Raw genomic sequence first — 18,236 nt, forward strand, 5'->3', positions numbered from 1 at the left:
GTCTTAAAAACTTTGTAATATTTAAGTTCAATAACTAAATACGTTTGGGCTGATAATCTGAAAACTAGATATATATATATATATATATATATATATATATATATATATATATTTAATTTATTGAAATTAAAAAAAAAGTATTCAAGAACTATGTTTTAGGTAGTTCTAATCAATTATATTCTGAACATGCTTTTAACCGTCTATATTTATTTCTTCCAAATATATATATATATATATATATATATATATATATATATATATATTGTTCTTTAGATTTTTCTAAATATAATTTTAGTTTATTAGACTACACAAAAACAATTATGTGACAAATAGTGGTACATTTAATATATTTTTTTTTATTCGATTGAATGAATGGAAACTTTTAAAAATTAATTAAAGATCTATTTATCTTCTAGTCTTTTAAATTATAGATATAACTTCTTCTAATCCTCCGATTAAAAATTCGTATTATTTTTATTCTCTAGGAATAGTGATGTTTACTTAATGCTTCAACTACGATTAATGGTGAGTGGAGATCCCTCAGCTTGTTCTGAATAAATTGTCATTTTTTGGATGGAGAGAGATAGGTAAGAGATAAAAAGAAGTATTGAATATATATATATATATATAATTTGATTATATTTTTAATTGATGTTAAATTTTTAATATATCTCTTCACCTTAAGAAATAATATTAATTTAATATTTAAAATTAATTTATTAAAATGGGATTTATATATATTTGTCTACATATTATAATTTGACTGTATTATTACTTAATGTGAAATTTTCAAACAGACAAAATCTTATCCTTTTTATGAATATACAAACCAAATATATTTCTTCTAAATAATGTGAGAGATAACAAAAATTTAATATAACTTTCGAAATATTTTCATTTTAACCTTATAGACCAAAAATAAGGTTTAAAAAAATTGAAGGACTTAAAAATAAAATTTGTAATTAAATGATAAAAAGAAAGTAGTAACCTCAGTTTAAATGTTAAGTGATTAAAAGTATATTTAAGCCGACTATTATTTATCTTTAACTAATTCGTCATAGTTATCTTTTTAATTTAATTTAGATGTAAATATTCAAAAAATAAAAAGGAAATAAGTAATTTCAATTTACTTTGTTAAAAGATTATAAAGATAATTCGTAATTTACAAAGGGTATAGAATATTTGATCTCGATTATAGATGAAACAAAAATGGAATTGGTAGATAAAATTATTTCATTTACGTTTAGTAAGGTGACTTTTTTTAACAATTTTTTACATATTGCTCATGTTATAGTTTTAACATAATTTAGACGAAACACACATATATTATTCAATTATTTGTTTTTATTTTTACTAAAATATTTTAAACTTTTAACTAATTTTATCAAATACTATTTTAACTTTATTTTTTTTAAACTTTCATCTACCTTTTTCAACTAATTTTATTAAAAATACCCTAAAAGTTATACACATAACCAAACTTATTTTACACAAGTACTTGATCATATACATTTCACTTCCACATGACAAGGAAGATATGTTCGCATTTCTCAATGTTTTATTTCCTCTTGAATCTCAATACTTTTCTTCAATGTGAATTGAATAAACATAAATATATTAGGCTGGATAATTTGAAAAAAAAACCCTTGACAAAAAGAAAATATGTACCCTACGTTTTACTTTCTATTATTTTTAATTTCTAAATTATTATGTCAAACATATAAATTGAAAAAGAACTCAAAAGAGAATAAATTTTTGAAAACAAAATTCAGAATATACTTGAGTCTGTTCATATACGTGTTCACTAAAATTTACAAATTACATAACTCAATCTACTCTAAGAATGTCACCATTTGCAATATACCCAAAGAATTCTTGTGCGCAAACCATATTCCTAGTTATTTTGAACAAGAAAATTCCGAAAAAAAAATGTAAACAAAAATTTACAGCCTTTAATGATTTTAAATATATAATATGTAAGAAGAATAATGACTTAAATCGAAAATTAACTCTAATTATGCCATTATCGCAATTAATTAGCCCATTAAGAATATTAAGTAACATTTTAATATCAATTACACCTATTCAACAACTTTTCATAAGCCAAATTTGTAGAAAAATTCAAAAGTGAATCTAGAATTAAAACACATTATAAAGTGAAATAAAAGGTTAAGTTAATACAGCAGATTCTTCCTTAGTCCAATGGAAGTCGAGGAGTTACACCATCTCTAACTCGTAATTTTTGAATAAATAGTGCATAAACCTTGTTTTCTAATCCATGCAAATGTGTATAATATAATAACCATCGTTTATCCACCATTTTGTCCCCTCACAAAATCCCTTAAGACCTTACCATAAACAAAGTTCTTTCCCTTTCTGATATCTTTCTGATATCTTTCTCCATTATATATCTTTCATGAAAGACATAGGAGGAGGTGGTGCCATTATTCCAGTTAATGGATCTAACCCTTCAAAGTCTTCTGTTGGTCCTCCTTTGACAGCCATAGAGAGGTTTTTGTGGGGACAACAGAGCCATTCCTCTCAGCAACAGCCACAGAATGTTGCAAACAATATCCATGCAAGTGTTTTGGATGGTTTTGGTGGCTCAAACTACAACATTTTTTGGCATAATGGTGGTAGGGAAGTGAACTTTGTTGAAAAGCTTTTAGCAAATGAAGTGGAAGGTCTGAATTGGACACAACAAGTACCTCCACTGTGTTTGAAAGAAGATTTGCTTGTGTCGGGAAAGAACAGAAAAGGGGTGGGACGAAAACCTAAGGAAGGGTCTTCTGTACCTTGGATCAAAGGCCAGTGGACTGAAGAAGAAGACAGGTTGATAAATCATGAGAATAATCAATACCCTTTTCTGCATCCTTTTCTGCATCCTTTTCATTTATCAACTGTTTTCTGATATGTTGTTTGTTATTGCTGTGATCAAAGGAAACTGCTAAAGTTGGTGAAGCAACATGGTACAGGAAAATGGTCTCAGATAGCAGAAAAGTTGGATGGAAGAGCTGGGAAGCAGTGTAGAGAGAGATGGCATAATCATCTGCGTCCTGATATTAAGGTATGTCAATCAGTCGCTTGATCTTCCTGCTAATTTTTATGCTATTTGTTTTATAATTTTTACTTATTTCCATTGTGTATTTTAAGAAAGTTTAATCTTAGAAGAAGTGAGAAAAAAACCATGCCCTAGGGTTATGTTATTTGAACGATCAGCTTCAGTGTATATTTCTCTGGTTTTTTTAGAACAAAAGAAACCTCAAAATTAGTCTGTCTAACAAGGGTTTTTCAAGTTGATAAAAAGAAAAACAAGAAATTTTCAACATATGATGTGTTAATGATGAAGTATCTAGGCATAGATTCAGTTTTTTCCAGGTTTATTTCGAATTTTCAAATGGATCACTTTCCATATGTTTCCTTTTCTGTATGCGTATAAACATGGATAAAGATTAAAACTGGTTGGATTAGGCATTCATATATTCCTGTTTCGGTCAATGTTTGTCTCATAAAATTTCCTAAAATTATAGCATTATTGCTTCTAACATTTCGATAACTTTATTCTTAATAATAGTAAAAACTCCTATGATTAAGTCACAACACTTACTTATTAACTTAATTTTATTCTTAATAATTTTGAAACTTCTATGATTAAGATTACCTAATACTGCTTTTAATACTGCTTTTAATAATTTGATAATTTTATTTCTAATAATATCAAAAACTTCTCTTATTAAGTTAAAATATTAATTAGTTTAAATAGTACTCTGACTATTTTTTATTTAATTTAAATATGAAAATATTTATATTATATTAGCACTATTTATATAGAAAAAACAATTAATTATTTAATTATTTTTTATGATTATTTTTGAGGAAAAATCTCCCTTTTAACTGTTTATTTACTTATTTTAATGTTTAAACTAAAAATTTATAAATTAAAAACCCTTTTATAAATATATAAATTATTTTTAATAATTTATCAAAGTAAGCTTATAAAACAAAAAAAAATACAATTATAAACATAAATAATTTCTACATTAATAAAAATCACTTATTTTGCATATTTATTTTTTAAAATTTCCTTTATTTTTAAGTTTAAACAAATTCTATATATATATATATATATATATATATATTAATTTCAACTTTTTAAAATAATAAAATTCTAAATGTGCAAATATGATTACAATATAAAGTAATTTTAAACCGCTTCTATAAAACCAATATTTATACATTTTTTGAGAATAAAGATTTCATGAAAATGAGCAAATATAATTAGCTTTTATTTTTTAAATTCTGTAGAAAATAATTTTTATTCGGACTATCTTTTATTTATCTAATATAAATTTATTTTTGTATCGTACAATTTTTAAACTATAATTTTTGTGTGTATTTGATATTACAGAAAGATGCTTGGAGTGAAGAAGAAGAAAAAATCTTAGTAAAATATCATGCAGAGTTTGGAAATCGATGGGCAGAAATTGCTAAACAGATAAAAGGAAGAACCGAAAATGCAATAAAAAACCATTGGAATGCCACAAAGAGGAGACAAAACTCAAGAAGAAAGAACAAAAGAGCAGGAATGGGAAATGGAAAGCCATTGTCCTCTATTCTGCAAGACTACATCAAAAGTCTGTCTCTCAGCAACACTTCAAATCCCTCTGTGGAACAAACATCAGCATCACAACAGTTATCTGATATTGCCACCAACAGCAGCAATTTCTCACTAATGTCTGAGTCCTATGATGATGAGATTTCCTTCATGCAACAATTTTTCGATGAAAACAATGTCATTGCTGAATCTGTTAAGCAGACCAAAACTTTGAACAACTCTTCTGCAGGCTTTAATGGTTATCATCATCAAAGCAGTAACAATAGTCAGTTTCTCACTGAACTCACTCAATCAGGATCTGTTGTTCATTCAAACTCACAAATGTCCTTTGATGAGAGTCTTTTCCTCTCTAAAAGGACTCCTATAGGTTTTGATGTCTGTCTCTCTCATGGAACTGCTGCTTCATCATTTCTCTGCAATAATGGGATTCACAACCAGAACATGGAATTCGTTTTTTCTAATTCTCAGTTTTTGCACAGTAAGAACATCTTAACTTAAGATGGTTTAGTCTATGGCTTTTATATTTTGGTAGATTTTGGAATAATAAACTATGTTGTTAGTACATAGTGGATTACTATGAATATATATTATAGTGCCACGTTGTTTGGCTGTTTTATACTGTCTCTTAAGGGTTAAAAAAACTTCTTTTTGTTACCAACATCGTTTATCCTTTTTCTTTCAAGTTTGAGTGTGTCAAGATTGAAATCATTAGATAATCATGGATTCAATGTTTTATTTAACTCTTTTTATGTAAGTAGTACATTTTTAATTTATCATAAACTAATAACATATCTTATTTCCCTACATTAAAAACTGTCATAAGAATACTTAAGATGCACCAAATCATAGACCTACAATAAAATTATAAATCAAGCTAGTAATCTATTAAGAGTAAGAGATAAAGCAACAGCACGAAATCAGTGTAATTTTGTTTCTCAAGATGACTGAAATAAGTCAATTTTTTTTAAAGAAATATATGAAAATAGGTAAATTGTGTCAATTTTTTCATATCTTATGAAAAAATTGTGTTAATTTAACATGGCTTCAGTGTATGATATAAAAGCCAAAATTTGTGTCAGACTTATATGATTTTTCTTAATAAAATCGTACCAGACATACATGACTTATCCATTTTCATACTTTTTGAAAATTTCGCCAATTTCAATAATTAAAAAAATGCAACATTTGTGCTGTAATTAGTTTAGGATAAGAACTTATATGGAGGTGATTAAATAATTCTGATGTGTTGTTTGATTTGTCTACAACTAAAGCTATTGTTTATGCAATTTTATTTATATTCAGTCATTTTCTTTACTATATGTCTTTATGTTAATTAATTCAAACTTTTTGGAAAGGAGTGATGACATGGAAGTTTTAGGTAAGATTACAACTTTTACTTACGTAACAACTCATGTAATAGATCATTATATATTAATTATGATTTACAACAACTACGTCACGCAGATAAATAAAGAAAGTTTATTCGTGAAATGACACATGCCTTTTCTCGATCATATAAATTAAATTTAAGAGAATATCTATAATTAATTAATATATATATATATATATATATATATATATATATATATATTTATATATAATATGTTTTTTCTCATTTGTTTCATAGTTTGTTCAGTTAAATATAAATTAATACAAAAATTTCTGAAATTATCGATGGAATGCTATTGATGGAAATATGTTTGTCGATAAATCGACGAATTTTATTTATAAAATTTTAAATAATCATTATCGACGAGACAAATTCGTCGGTAATGTATATTTTAATTATAAAAATGGCAAGAATTTTTCTGCTCATTTTTTACTTCTCGATAGATTTTTTCGTTAGTAAAATTTGTCAATAATGCATATTTCACATATCAATGAAAAATTCGTTTGTAAAATCTGTCGGTAAAATAAACCAGAATTTTCTCGCTCATTTTTTCTCTCTATACGTGAGACATTGTCGATATACATTCTCTCTTTCTCTTTCTCTCTCGCATTTCTTCCTCATTTGCGCGAGGGAGTTTCTTCTTCTCCATCTTCCATCATCTTTTTCTTCTCTTCCACTTTATTATAGCTACAAATCAAAACCACCTTCATCTTCATTCAGCAAGGGCCCGCTCCATTCAACCACCACCTCACACTACTATTACCACACGCTTTGCTCTAAGTTCGACCAACACCAAAGTTTATCATTGCCTTTAATGTGTTCAATCTTTTGTATTAGTAAAAATAAAAAAAAAAAAGAGCGGAAGAAGAAGGAGATCGGAGGAAAAAGATAAAATAGATCACGATATTTATCGATAAATTTATCGACGATTTTTCTGTTGGTAATTACCGACGGATTTACTGACAGAATTTTTTTGCCTATAACTACCAATGAAAAAATATTTTGATAAAACTGACGGAAAAAAAATATCGATAAAATTAATCGACAATAGTTTTATCGACGAATTTTTATCGTCAATAATTTTAATTTACTGACGAATTTTACGCATTACCGACGAATTTTAACCGTCAATAATATCAATTTTTCTTGTAATAGTAATTACATGTGTTGTGTAGTAAATACTTCCATCACATAAATTAAATATTAAATTTTTTTAGTTTTTTTTCTTTATTTTTTTCATAAATTAATATTGATGATAACTTGTGATAAAATAAATAAAAATATTTCAGGATTTAGTTTTGTAAAAATATTATAAAAATGTTAGACTTATTAAGTATTAGGTGAGTGCTAGAGAAAGTAGGTTTAGTTTAAAAAGTATGTACTAAGAGAAAGACTAAAAATTTAATAGAAGTTGAATATTCAATTTTGTATAAAGTAGGTGACACAATAATATAATGAAAAATAAATAAATATCAAATACTTTAATTTTAATGTAAATTTGTATTTTGGATCCTACAATCTGTTATATAGATTTGGAAGAAAATCTAAAAGGTAAATTATACAATTTATAATTTAAACTTACATTTTAAATTATATAATTTGTAATATAAATTTGGAAAATAATTTGAGATTACATTTTAAATTGCATAATCTATAGAATGGTATAATCTGAAATGAAATGTAAATTTAAATTCTAAATTATATAATTTATATTTTAAATTGTACAAAGAATTTGAAAATCTAAATCATTTCACTTAAGAATGGGAAGGTGCAAGAAGTAAACATGGGTGTGCAGAAAGAAATCCCCATCAGTAATGTAGCCCCAGAAAGGAACCCAAAAATAGAATTTTGGGCTGGTGGATTCATTTGGGCCTATGTGTGTCATATTTTCATTTAAGTGGAAAAAGTGGTATTTTTATTTAGAAAACTTAAACAAACTTTTGGTGTCAGTAATGTATAATTTTGATTTTATAAAAGTTTATTTATCCATTTGTACACAAATGAAACTAAGGAGATTAATAAAAGGGAATTTAAGTTAAAAGATCTATGTCATAAAATCATATTTTTTGGTATAATTTTTCTGTTGGATAAAATTAAATTTCAGTAGTATAATTTATTATATCAACAATATGATGTAATGTGTTACAGTATGACAAAGCTACCTATTCCCATTACAGATTATGTTATTAATAGAGATTTAATTAATAATTTAATTTTGTTCAGAAAAGTTTATATCAACGGAACTTCCATTTTTCCGGGGTTCTTTAGTAACTATATAAAACATATTAAAGATTAAAATTTGAACATAAATTCTGGATATATATTTTTTTAAAATTTATAGAATGTTTTCACAGAAAAAAAATAAGAATTGGGAAATATCCAAATTTAATCTTAAAATTAGTCAATGAAACTATTGTTAATAGAGTTTTGTGTTTGAAAAAAACATTTATCATACTATTAGTAATTAACTTTAAACCTTAATAATTTTCTTATCTTGTGGAGTGTTTTGTCCAATGGAGGAAGGTTTTCGTAAACCCAATAAATACATCATGTTTTGTAAATCAGTATGGTAGAAATGCCTAAATATCAACATTTTGGACTACATAGCTTGCATAAAAATACAAACTGTTTTTGTTGAGCACTCATTTATATATTAGTTTTATGTTTACCTATGTATTTTAATGCAGACGGGTTGTTATTATGATTTATTAAGAATGTCTCTGTGCTAGCAATAGTGATTTTTTCAGGTTTAAATATTAATTTACTCTTTATCTTCGTTCAGTTATTTAATTTAGTCATAGTATTTTCTTTTTAATTTGATTATAATTTTCATTAATTTTATTTGCTGATAAAAAAATTCAAGTTGGAGGTGTCCATTTCAAAGAATGGAAAAGTTTAAGGTTTGAAGAGTTTGTGGATGTGACGTTGGCACGTCTGTATTCCTTAAAGAAAGGAAAAACCATGAAATGGTTACATTGATTCATACGAAAACCCATTTACCCTTCTTTCATTTCACTCACTTCACTTCTTCTTCAAGCCATCTTCATGGCACCTTCATTCAGGTTGACTTGGGAGCCCTGGGAATCCGCTCCATCTCCATTATTCTACTTCATTACCGCTTCTCTCCCACATGGAACCTCCGCTTCACACTATCACCTTAATTGCTCTTCCCTTTGCGTGTTCTTCAAAAAGTTTCAACTTTTACTTCGTCAGTTCCCTTTTTCCGCAACTGGGTAGTAAGTGCGGGTTCTCCATTCCCCTGGAAAATTTCCCACCTTTTTTTTTCCATGTGGACATTCGTCATTTAGTTCATGTTTGAATCTTTTTGAATGATCTCACTGCGGACACTCTGCGTATGGTAGTTATCCTGTGCACAAGTGAGAACCCCACTTGTTTTCTTTTTTCTGGAGGTTTTGAATTCCCCCTGTTTTTGCTGCTGTTTTCGTTTTGTAATCATTATTTTTGTTGCTTTGGTGCCCATTTATTTGCTGATGGCCGCTTCCATTTCATCGTGGTCTTTTGTTCCAAACTGTGGTAGTGACTGTTTTATTGGAAATTGAGAATTGCATGGGGCATCGCATGGTTTAAGGTTGAAATCCTTTTTTTAACTATGAAATGAATTTGTGTTGGAAGATGAAATAGCTCTTCTAGTCGATGAACTTCATTGTAGATTGTTTGTTGGTGGAAATATTTTCAGGTACTCCCCCCTATAATCAACTGTTCCAATTTGATTTAAACTGTATTTATAATTTAGATATTGTGTTCAGAGAGTGAAACATCAATTAAAACCATCTTTCAAGATTTTCATTCTTTTGTAGTGTAGAAGTTACTTTTCTCAACATTTTTGTATAGTTTTTTTGTTGAATTTGTGATTTTCTCGTTACTCTAATCGAGAATTTGCATAAAGTGTAACTGTTCCATCTTGTCTGACTTTTTTTTTTCACCTTTTTCCTATGTTCAGGTTAATGAAATGTCGTCTGATTTTAAGTTAGACATTATTTATCAGCATGACCCTGAAGAACCAGGGTTAGGGGGGCGCATGATATCGGAAAAATTACTAGACGAAAGGACTAATGCCATGCACACAGTTCGCAAACAAGGAAACCTGTCAATCAACAACTTTGCTACAAACGCAGAACGCAGAGCTTTGAATGATAGGTGTGAAATAAATCTCTATGCATTCGTGCATTTTCCTTTATTTGCTTTGTTTCTATTCTGTCACTGTAAATTTTGCTCACAAGACTTCATGTTCATATCAGTTATTTAGAATTCATCTCACTCAATTGTTCTGATATATGATCTGGTTTTTGGGTGGTTGAAATATCTTGTTCTAAATTGTGGGATTTTGGGTGCATGTTTAACCTTGTATACCATGATTGTTGATTTATTAAATAATAGTGGTGCTTAAGTAATACGTGGAATACATTCACCTTTACAAGCAGATTTCTTCTGAAAGCAAATAAGGCTACAATCAGTGATAATGTCAGTCTTGATGAAGAGGAAAAACATCATTTGCTTGGATCAGCCAAGAAGTCTGGACCTCTTATATCTGGAGCAGCTTATTGCATTTCTTCTTGCTCCATGATAATGTTGAACAAAATTGTTCTATCAGGTTATAATTTCAATGCGGGAGTATCGTTGATGCTTTATCAAGTAAGCTGGTCTTTATCCTTCTCCTTTCTCAGTGAGAGTGTTAAATGATGGCAAGAGGTTCTGAATTTCTTATCAGATTATAATTCTTAATAACGATAGTCTCACTGCTTCGTGCCTAACTTCTTTCCTGGAGCCTGTTGTAAATGAAAAATCAGCAGTTATGTGATCATTATTCTTCCTTATACTTTGCAGAACTTTATCAGTACTCTGGTTGTTGTTCTTTTGGCTCTCTCTGGTAGAGTTGCACTTGAAAAGCTTAGCTGGAGGCTGATCAGGGTCTGGATCCCTGTCAATGTGGTCTTTATTGGCATGCTTGTCTCAGGCATGTATAGGTATTTTCTTTGTTAACATCAAAGAACATGTTGAACCTGCTTAGTAAGACACTTTTGAAAGGACTAGTTCTCTCTTGCTGTTGCTCCACTGCTCTCTGTGTTAGCTAATGATCGTGGCTCCTATCTACACTTACGTCTTCTGGATCATTTTTCTTTTCAGTTTGAAATACATAAATGTTGCCATGGTGACAATTCTCAAGAACGTGACAAACATCTTAACGGCAATTGGAGAATTATATTTATTTCGGAAACGTCAGAATCCCAAAGTTTGGACAGCAATGTTTATGATGGTAAATGGCACTCTTAGATCGTACGTATTCATGTGCTGTTATTTTCAGACAAGTTGAGTTTAGTTACAGGTCAGGACCATGTGTTCTAACACCTACTGTCTCCATTGGATGACTAAATCATCTTGTATTCTTGTTATATGAAAACTTCATGTACTTCTAGCAGTAAGTTCAAATAATTGTAAGTTTTAGTTTAATCAAGGTGAAACATGCTGGATACTTCATGATGCAAGTGCAACAATCCTTGGTAATGCAATGTGTTTGAAACATCTCTTTGTTCTGACATTTGTATGTCTGACTAATTCGACAACGTTTGCTGCTTCATCATGTCAGAAATCATGGAAAAGAAAATGCTGATAGTCTCATTAATTGGTCAAGTTGTATGATTTATCTTGAACAGTCCATGTTGTTCACTAAATTGCTAATAAGTCATATTAGCTATTGCTCATTTTAGTTTCTGAAGTATTTGTTGCTTCTCAATACAAAATTCATACAGATTATCTCTGCTGTCAGTGCCGGTATTACAGATCTCTCCTTTGATACAGTTGGTTATGCCTGGCAGATTATCAACTGTGTTCTTACTGCAAGCTATTCAGTACGTCTATTTATCCTTTGTTTCATGTCTAAATTCTTTAAAGAAACTTGTGATCAGTTTGATGCCAGGATTGATGGTTTTGAGAATGAGAACCTTCATTGGATCAAATTTCAGTTGTGTTCAATCCAAGCTTTGATTATCTGTTTTCCTTTGTGTGGCAGCTTACTCTTAGGTGGGTTATGGATGAAGCAAAAAAGTCAACAAAATCTGGATCTCTTAAAGAGGTGTCAATGGTGTTGCTGAACAATTTATTGTCCTTACCTTTTGCCATCATCTTGATTCTCCTTTTTGGAGAGTGGCATTATGTAATACATGCGTGAGTGAATGTGTTTCTCTTCTTCAGAATTCAATCATCCCTTTTACCTCCTCACCATTGTTTTCCTCTGGATTTCCAGCGACGTCATTAAGCTGCCGATGTTTTGGGTGGTTGCAACAGCCAGTGGACTGATTGGACTCTCCATCAGCTTCACCTCAATGTGGTTCTTGCATCAAACTGGCCCTACAACTTATAGGTACTTTTGTGGAGTAGAAATTCAATAATGCAGAGATGTAGCACAGGAATATGTTCAGTGATTTCTTATGGATAAATTCTTTACCATTTTACCAAATTTTACTGTTGCAGAAGTTTCTTGTGATTTGAGTTCTGTCCAATGAATTTGTGTGTGTTTTACAGTCTTGTAGGCTCCTTGAACAAGATTCCAATCTCTATTGCTGGCATTTTGGTGTTCAAAGTTCCTCTCAGTGTATCAAATTTATTCAGCATTTTGTTTGGTAAATTCATTAAGAATCACTTCACTTTTTTCTTTATTTGGTAATGACTGCTTCCTTTTGATCTTACTGAAACAAAAAGTTGCACTCTGTTTTCAGGTCTTTTTGCTGGTGTACTCTTTGCAAGAGCCAAGATATCTTGATAACATTATACCTTACAAGTTACAATAACCTATATATGAAGTGTGTAAGAATTAATACAATATAGGATAACTATATAGATTTTTTATTAAAACATATTGTAATTCTTGAGATATTGTATGGCCTGTTAATTTCAGTAAAAGATTTTGTAATTTGTTCTTGATTTGATGTATTCTTCTTATTCTTTTTCTTGAAGTAATGATCTGATGCTATTCTTTGACAAACATCCGAAAATGTAAATAAATTGTGTGAAATAAAAATAATGGACGGTCCAATTTAAGGAATAAAGCGGTTAATTAGATTTTGCTATTCAAGCAAATCTACCATAATTGTTTAAGTATTGCAAGCGATCATATCATTGCATTGCGCAACCCACTATTTCATCAAGTTTTTGGTGGGAAAAGTTGTGAAATGGATTTATTTCATAAATTTGATTATAAGCATGATTGAATATTGTTATAATATACTATGATAAAAATTAGTTTTTGTTTTGGGATAAATTTATTGATAACTTATTTTAAGATAATCAATCTTATTTGGATATAATAAAAGACAGTTTTTGAATAGACGACTATAAAAAAAGTATCTATGAAGCCAAAAGAGAAAATAATCGATGAAAATTTTCAGAGTAATTTAAAGCTATAAGTGTGAGAAAAAAAAATCTTTTACCTCTTTTGGTCTCCATAAATTAGGTTTATAGTTTAGAAAATAAAAACTATAAAAAAAAACACCTAAAATAATGGAACAGTATGTATTTCTGCATCCTAATAATTAAGCAAATTTAGAATAAATGTTTTAAAACAGTTTTTTTTAATCTCTTGTTTAAGAAATAGGTATAATTTAAATTTTAAGAAATAGAACATTGTTTTTTTAAATAGAACATAATAAACTATAATGTTAAAAAAACAATTGTTAAGGGAATTTTTTAGTCATAAGTTTCACCATGTGTTTGAGAGCAAGTTTTCCAAGGATGTTATAGAACATGTGATGTTATTGAACTTGAATGTTCAAAGCAATTCTTATAATTATTTTTGTGTTTTCTTTGACGTGATTTTGCATTAAATGTTTTATTTTTGTTAACATTTCTTTTGTTAATAACCATACATGTTTTAATGAAATTGGCGCTTTCAATGGTTATCAATATTGATTAAACTCTTTTATTAGTTAATATTATCAAAATATATAATACTTCTCCAAAATTATCTAGTTATCAGACAACTTTTAATTTTGAAATATTTATAAAATTTAGGTTGGGGAGTAAAGTCAGAAGATCACATGATACACTTCCTAGTTTTTTCCTTTGCCAAACTTTCAAAAGAGGGAATATTTATCTAAAAGTCTAAAACAACCTTTCCTCTTTTTCCACACTATATTCATAGATAATTGGTCCAATAAATAAAGTGTTTGATTTTCTTTAACTAATGTCATAAATTATACAAGAAATAAAATAAATAAGTGTTTGAATATAATTTCACAAGATTAAATTATTCTAGAGTAGTTGTTGGTGTTAGGTTGTGAAATTTCTTTTAGCTCTTTTTATATTTAGTTATTTATCCGACCCAGTGAGAAATTTTATTCTCTAGAAAACATTATTTAGTATTCGAATTCGAGAAATTTTAATTAAATTAAAATGGTTTTATGTTAGTTGATAATATATTTGATATCTAATTATTTATAATATGTAATTATTTGCAAAGTTTGTGTCACGTTATCCTGTATAATTATTAGAAAATAGGTTTTTAAGACTAACTCAACTCCGTCCACTTATAAGGTGAGATTTGCACTTCATTTATATATTATAATTTGGTTTTATCTCTAGTTGATGTGAGATTTCCAACATACTCTCTTTACGTCAAGGTATAAACATTTTGTGTGTGATAGTAGAAATTAGATGATTCGATAACAGTTCGATTGCAGATGATAAAATAACTTTTCACCTACCTGTCAGACATATAAACGTCACCGACGTCTATATAACATACGTCTATATGTAAAAGAATGTATAATACTAGTAATTGACATATAAATGCACTTACCGAAACCTTATAAAACTCTTCTATGCATATTCGAAAATAATTTTTCTTTTTGTCCCGAAAATCTTAAAAGAAGACGAAAACCAAACATGCACGTAGCTTTTTAAAATCAACGTGCTTTGTTATTGTGAAGTTGTTGAGAAAGCAAATCAAACCTAAATGTTCTTCATATAGCAAAAACCTTGGAAGTCCTTACAAATACGCCAGCACTGCATGCTTCAAAATCAACGTTTCAATTATGGCTTCGTTCCACTAGTTGACATAACTAATCAAAACGAAGCGTTTTCCCTCTCAGAAGAAACTAACAAGTCATTCATAAAAACAAGAATGGAAAATTAGGGCATCCTGTTCTGCATGAAATCGCTTTTTAACTTTTGACAAGTTAGGAATCATTCAAAACCTACGAAACAAACAAACCAAAGAACGTTAGTTAAATAAGAATTGCTCAGGTAAAACCTTAAAATTTTCACAAACTTTACTTTTGGAAAAGCAATGATGATACCAAATTCAAGAAAGTCATTAACTAAGAACAGAAAAAAAAATTAAAAAAAAAGACCTAGTATAACACAGCCAAGAGGAATTCACGAAAAGTCTTAGATACACCACATTCAATTTCTATACCATAATGTGTCAATTTAATGCACAAAATTTCGTGCACAAGGGTCTAATAATAACCCAGATTATGAAAAACCAAAAAAAAAACTACAAATTACTTAGCCAAATTAAAATTACAATCCAACGTTGGATCGACCGAGCTCACATAATCATTGTCATCACAGCCATTGAATACATCACGTCACACAGTATACACAATCACGAAGCAAGGAAGAACAGCCCTAGGATTAAACACCAACAACTCCTCCTCGTCAAGCCGCGTGTAAACTCCAGTCTCTGACCTCGCCATTACCGAATCAAAACCACCATCAGCTTTTTCGGCGTCGTCTGAATCGGATCCAACCCGACCCGCAATGACCCTACAAACGAGCATGGCCCGTTTGACATTCATGAAGCCGAATTCTCGTTCCACGTCATCTGGTATAGCCACGTGTGCACGCCAGCTGGTGGACAGCGTGGCAATTCCGTCGAGTTTAGGGGAAAACCCCGACTTAATAATTCCACATATATTACAAAATTGCTGAGAACAAATTGACGAATCCCCACTGTGTCCCAAGTCGCACAGAAACGTGGAGCAGTGGAAGCGCATGAGCTCGTTCCCGTCGGCGATGCAGCGCTCGTCGCGGCGGCGCGTGAGGGATCCGTGACGCGCCGCTTTGGACTTGACGACCTCGCGGTACTCCTCGAACTTGGCGAGGATCTTTGGGCTGTTGTGGATCTTGAGGATGCGGGTTATGGTGGGGGAGGGTTTGGATTCAGGCCAACCCGATTTGAAGATGATCTGGACGATGTTGTGACCTGGGTCGGATCCGGATAGGTCCGAAACCGCGTGTTTAAGGGTTTGGTGGGTTTCCAAGAGGTGGGGTTTCTGGAAGATCTCGCCGCAGGCGGTGCAGGGGAAGATGTCGTTGCGGAGAGGGAAGAAGAGGTTGGTGTCGGCGGAAATGTCGGATTCGGGACAAGACCCGGGTTGTTTTCTGTCCGGGTCGGGTTGTGTTAGTGAAACGAGGGAGTGTGCTGCTGCGGGGGAGACGGAGGTTGTGGAGGTGGGGGCGGTAGATTGAGGGGATAATTGGGAGGTGGCGGTTTTGGGGGTTTTGCAGGATTTGGTGGAAAGAAGGTGTTTAATGAAATGCCAAGAAGAGGACAGGGCTTTGTGGGTTTTGAATTTTGGGTGGGAAGGGGAGGAGGGTGAGATTTTGCGTTTCTTTGATGGTGGCGTTTTTTTTCCTCCGGCGGTGGTGGTGAAGATGAAGCAGCCAAGGTGGACCAAGAGGATGAGGAGATAAAGGAACTTGTTGAAGAAGGTGGCAATGGATGATGCCATAAGTTGTAAGGCAGAAAAAGAATGAATCTTTTGTGGTCACTTACCTAAATCTGTGGGGGCTTCTGAGATTGTGAATGATGGTGTAGGCTAAGTAGGCATGGTGGTGAATGGTGCAACCGGGGTGGTGTTTGTGAATCATTTCATAGGGAGAAGATGAAATGAGTTAGGGTGAAGAAGGGAGGAAAGTGAAGAAAGGAAAAGAAAGAAAGAAAGAAAGAATGCAAAGGAAGGTTGATGGGAGAGAGGGGTGTAGGGTGGGGGCGTTAGAACAGAAGAAGAATAAAGATAAAGAGACTAAAAAGAGTAGGTGGAACGCAACTTCACAGCGTTAACTAAGCAAAGCAAGCACTGATCTCTGTTTCTTTCTTACTGTGGTGTGCCCCAGAAAGAGATTATTATATGAGGAATGGAAGAAGAAGAAGCTAAGGATATAGTGTTGCTGCGTTCATGATGTATAAGCTTTAACCGAAAGTAACGGTACGTGATTCAATCTATAATATATACTGTGTTTGGTTTGCTAATTTGAGCTTGAATTCAGGGTGGAAAGTGATTCTGTGGTGCCACTGCTTCTACACGGTTAAGCAATTATGAAGCAAGAAATTATCTCAGATTTACCTCACCTTCCCTCTGGTTTTCTTCTGCCAACAATCATTGACGTGGATCAGTAGTAATTATCAAGCATTAAATAATTAAATAAGCTCAATAATTAAATAAAGAATAAGCATAATTTACACACTGAATGCTTTTCGTAATGTGACTGACTTATCATATCTTATACACGATTTTTAAGTTTTACTATATATTTGTTGCATTCCTTCATAAATATAATTATTATATTTATTGTTTGGGTTGGAATTAACTATTAATACACCCTTTCACTCAATTACTTTACATAATTATTAAAAAAAAAAACTGTCTTGGAGTTTAAAGTAGAGCAGGGCCACCTTCCAATAAGACTCCCTTTTATACTACAATGGAAATAAATTCTATAATAAATATGTCTGTAAAGCTAGGCACATGAAAAAGAAATAATTGAAGATGTCCTATTGTAGTACAATATTAAAATATGAACTATTTCACAACAGTTTTCTTATTTTCTATTTTCATTAATTATTGGCTCATGTTTTTCCCCTTATTTTAACTATTCTTCTTCATTTGGTCCGATTAAATCTTTCACCTAAAATTATCGGATAATTAATAAGTAATTGCGTACCATTAATAAAGATAAACTCGCAAAGAAAAATTGTAAAAAACTGAAGAAATTAAAACTGAAGAGTGAGTAATGTTAAATAAAAGAAAAAGATGAAATATTATGAAACATGCGAGGAAGACAATGATGTCAGAATAGCTGGAGAGAAATGATGATAGTTGGCATGTGAAGATTATTAGAAGGTCCTTAAGATGATGAAATGCAGATACTTTAACCTAGCTAGCATCATAATTTAGCTAGGCATTACAATTTTCTCACTAAACTTCACAA

The 18,236-nt window shown here is 30.6% G+C and overlaps 3 protein-coding genes across 7 annotated transcripts; 2 read left to right on the forward strand and 1 right to left on the reverse strand.

Annotated features, from left to right (window-relative positions):
• The first annotated feature begins 2,416 nt into the window (after positions 1 to 2,416).
• Positions 2,417 to 5,113, forward strand: LOC124835607 (transcription factor MYB119-like). The gene is made up of 3 exons (XM_047310574.2): positions 2,417 to 2,832; positions 2,941 to 3,067; positions 4,409 to 5,113. Exons 1-3 carry the CDS (start codon positions 2,417 to 2,419, stop codon positions 5,111 to 5,113), a joined length of 1,248 nt encoding a protein of 415 aa, XP_047166530.2.
• Positions 5,114 to 8,980: 3,867 nt separating this feature from the next.
• Positions 8,981 to 12,944, forward strand: LOC124835611 (GDP-mannose transporter GONST2-like). Of its 5 annotated transcripts, none has more exons than XM_047310579.2 (10): positions 8,981 to 9,702; positions 9,967 to 10,163; positions 10,448 to 10,658; positions 10,851 to 10,990; positions 11,151 to 11,280; positions 11,774 to 11,872; positions 12,034 to 12,188; positions 12,268 to 12,384; positions 12,546 to 12,643; positions 12,740 to 12,944. In XM_047310579.2, the coding sequence occupies exons 2-10, from the start codon at positions 9,976 to 9,978 to the stop codon at positions 12,781 to 12,783; spliced, it is 1,182 nt and encodes a 393-aa protein (XP_047166535.1). In that variant the 5' UTR covers positions 8,981 to 9,702; positions 9,967 to 9,975; the 3' UTR covers positions 12,784 to 12,944. The 5 variants fall into 5 exon arrangements, with proteins under 5 accessions (XP_047166535.1, XP_047166534.1, XP_087971252.1 ...); XM_047310578.2 differs by having other exon boundaries at positions 8,981 to 9,382; XM_088115126.1 differs by having other exon boundaries at positions 8,981 to 9,245.
• Positions 12,945 to 15,394: 2,450 nt separating this feature from the next.
• On the reverse strand, positions 15,395 to 17,483 carry LOC124835608 (zinc finger (C2H2 type) family protein). The gene has a single exon (XM_047310575.2). It carries the CDS (start codon positions 16,754 to 16,756, stop codon positions 15,611 to 15,613), a length of 1,146 nt encoding a protein of 381 aa, XP_047166531.1. The 5' UTR covers positions 16,757 to 17,483; the 3' UTR covers positions 15,395 to 15,610.
• Positions 17,484 to 18,236: the final 753 nt, after the last annotated feature.

Source organism: Vigna umbellata, chromosome 5, assembly GCF_029865625.1.
Source record: "Vigna umbellata cultivar VRB3 chromosome 5, Vumbellata_1.0, whole genome shotgun sequence".
In the NCBI taxonomy this organism is placed as follows: domain Eukaryota; kingdom Viridiplantae; phylum Streptophyta; class Magnoliopsida; order Fabales; family Fabaceae; genus Vigna; species Vigna umbellata.

What these genes read in the sequence shown, in the direction of transcription:
- LOC124835611 (XM_047310579.2), top strand. Translation starts at nt 9,976, where the DNA reads ATGTCGTCTGATTTTAAGTTAGACATTATTTATCAGCATGACCCTGAA. An exon ending in TATCGTTGATGCTTTATCAA is followed by an intron (nt 10,659 to 10,850) that starts GTAAGCTGGTCT and finishes TATACTTTGCAG; the next exon opens with AACTTTATCAGTACTCTGGT. An exon ending in TTCTTACTGCAAGCTATTCA is followed by an intron (nt 11,873 to 12,033) that starts GTACGTCTATTT and finishes TTTGTGTGGCAG; the next exon opens with CTTACTCTTAGGTGGGTTAT.
- LOC124835607 (XM_047310574.2), top strand. Translation starts at nt 2,417, where the DNA reads ATGAAAGACATAGGAGGAGGTGGTGCCATTATTCCAGTTAATGGATCT. An exon ending in TGGACTGAAGAAGAAGACAG is followed by an intron (nt 2,833 to 2,940) that starts GTTGATAAATCA and finishes CTGTGATCAAAG; the next exon opens with GAAACTGCTAAAGTTGGTGA. An exon ending in ATCTGCGTCCTGATATTAAG is followed by an intron (nt 3,068 to 4,408) that starts GTATGTCAATCA and finishes TTGATATTACAG; the next exon opens with AAAGATGCTTGGAGTGAAGA.
- LOC124835608 (XM_047310575.2), bottom strand. Translation starts at nt 16,756, where the DNA reads ATGGCATCATCCATTGCCACCTTCTTCAACAAGTTCCTTTATCTCCTC.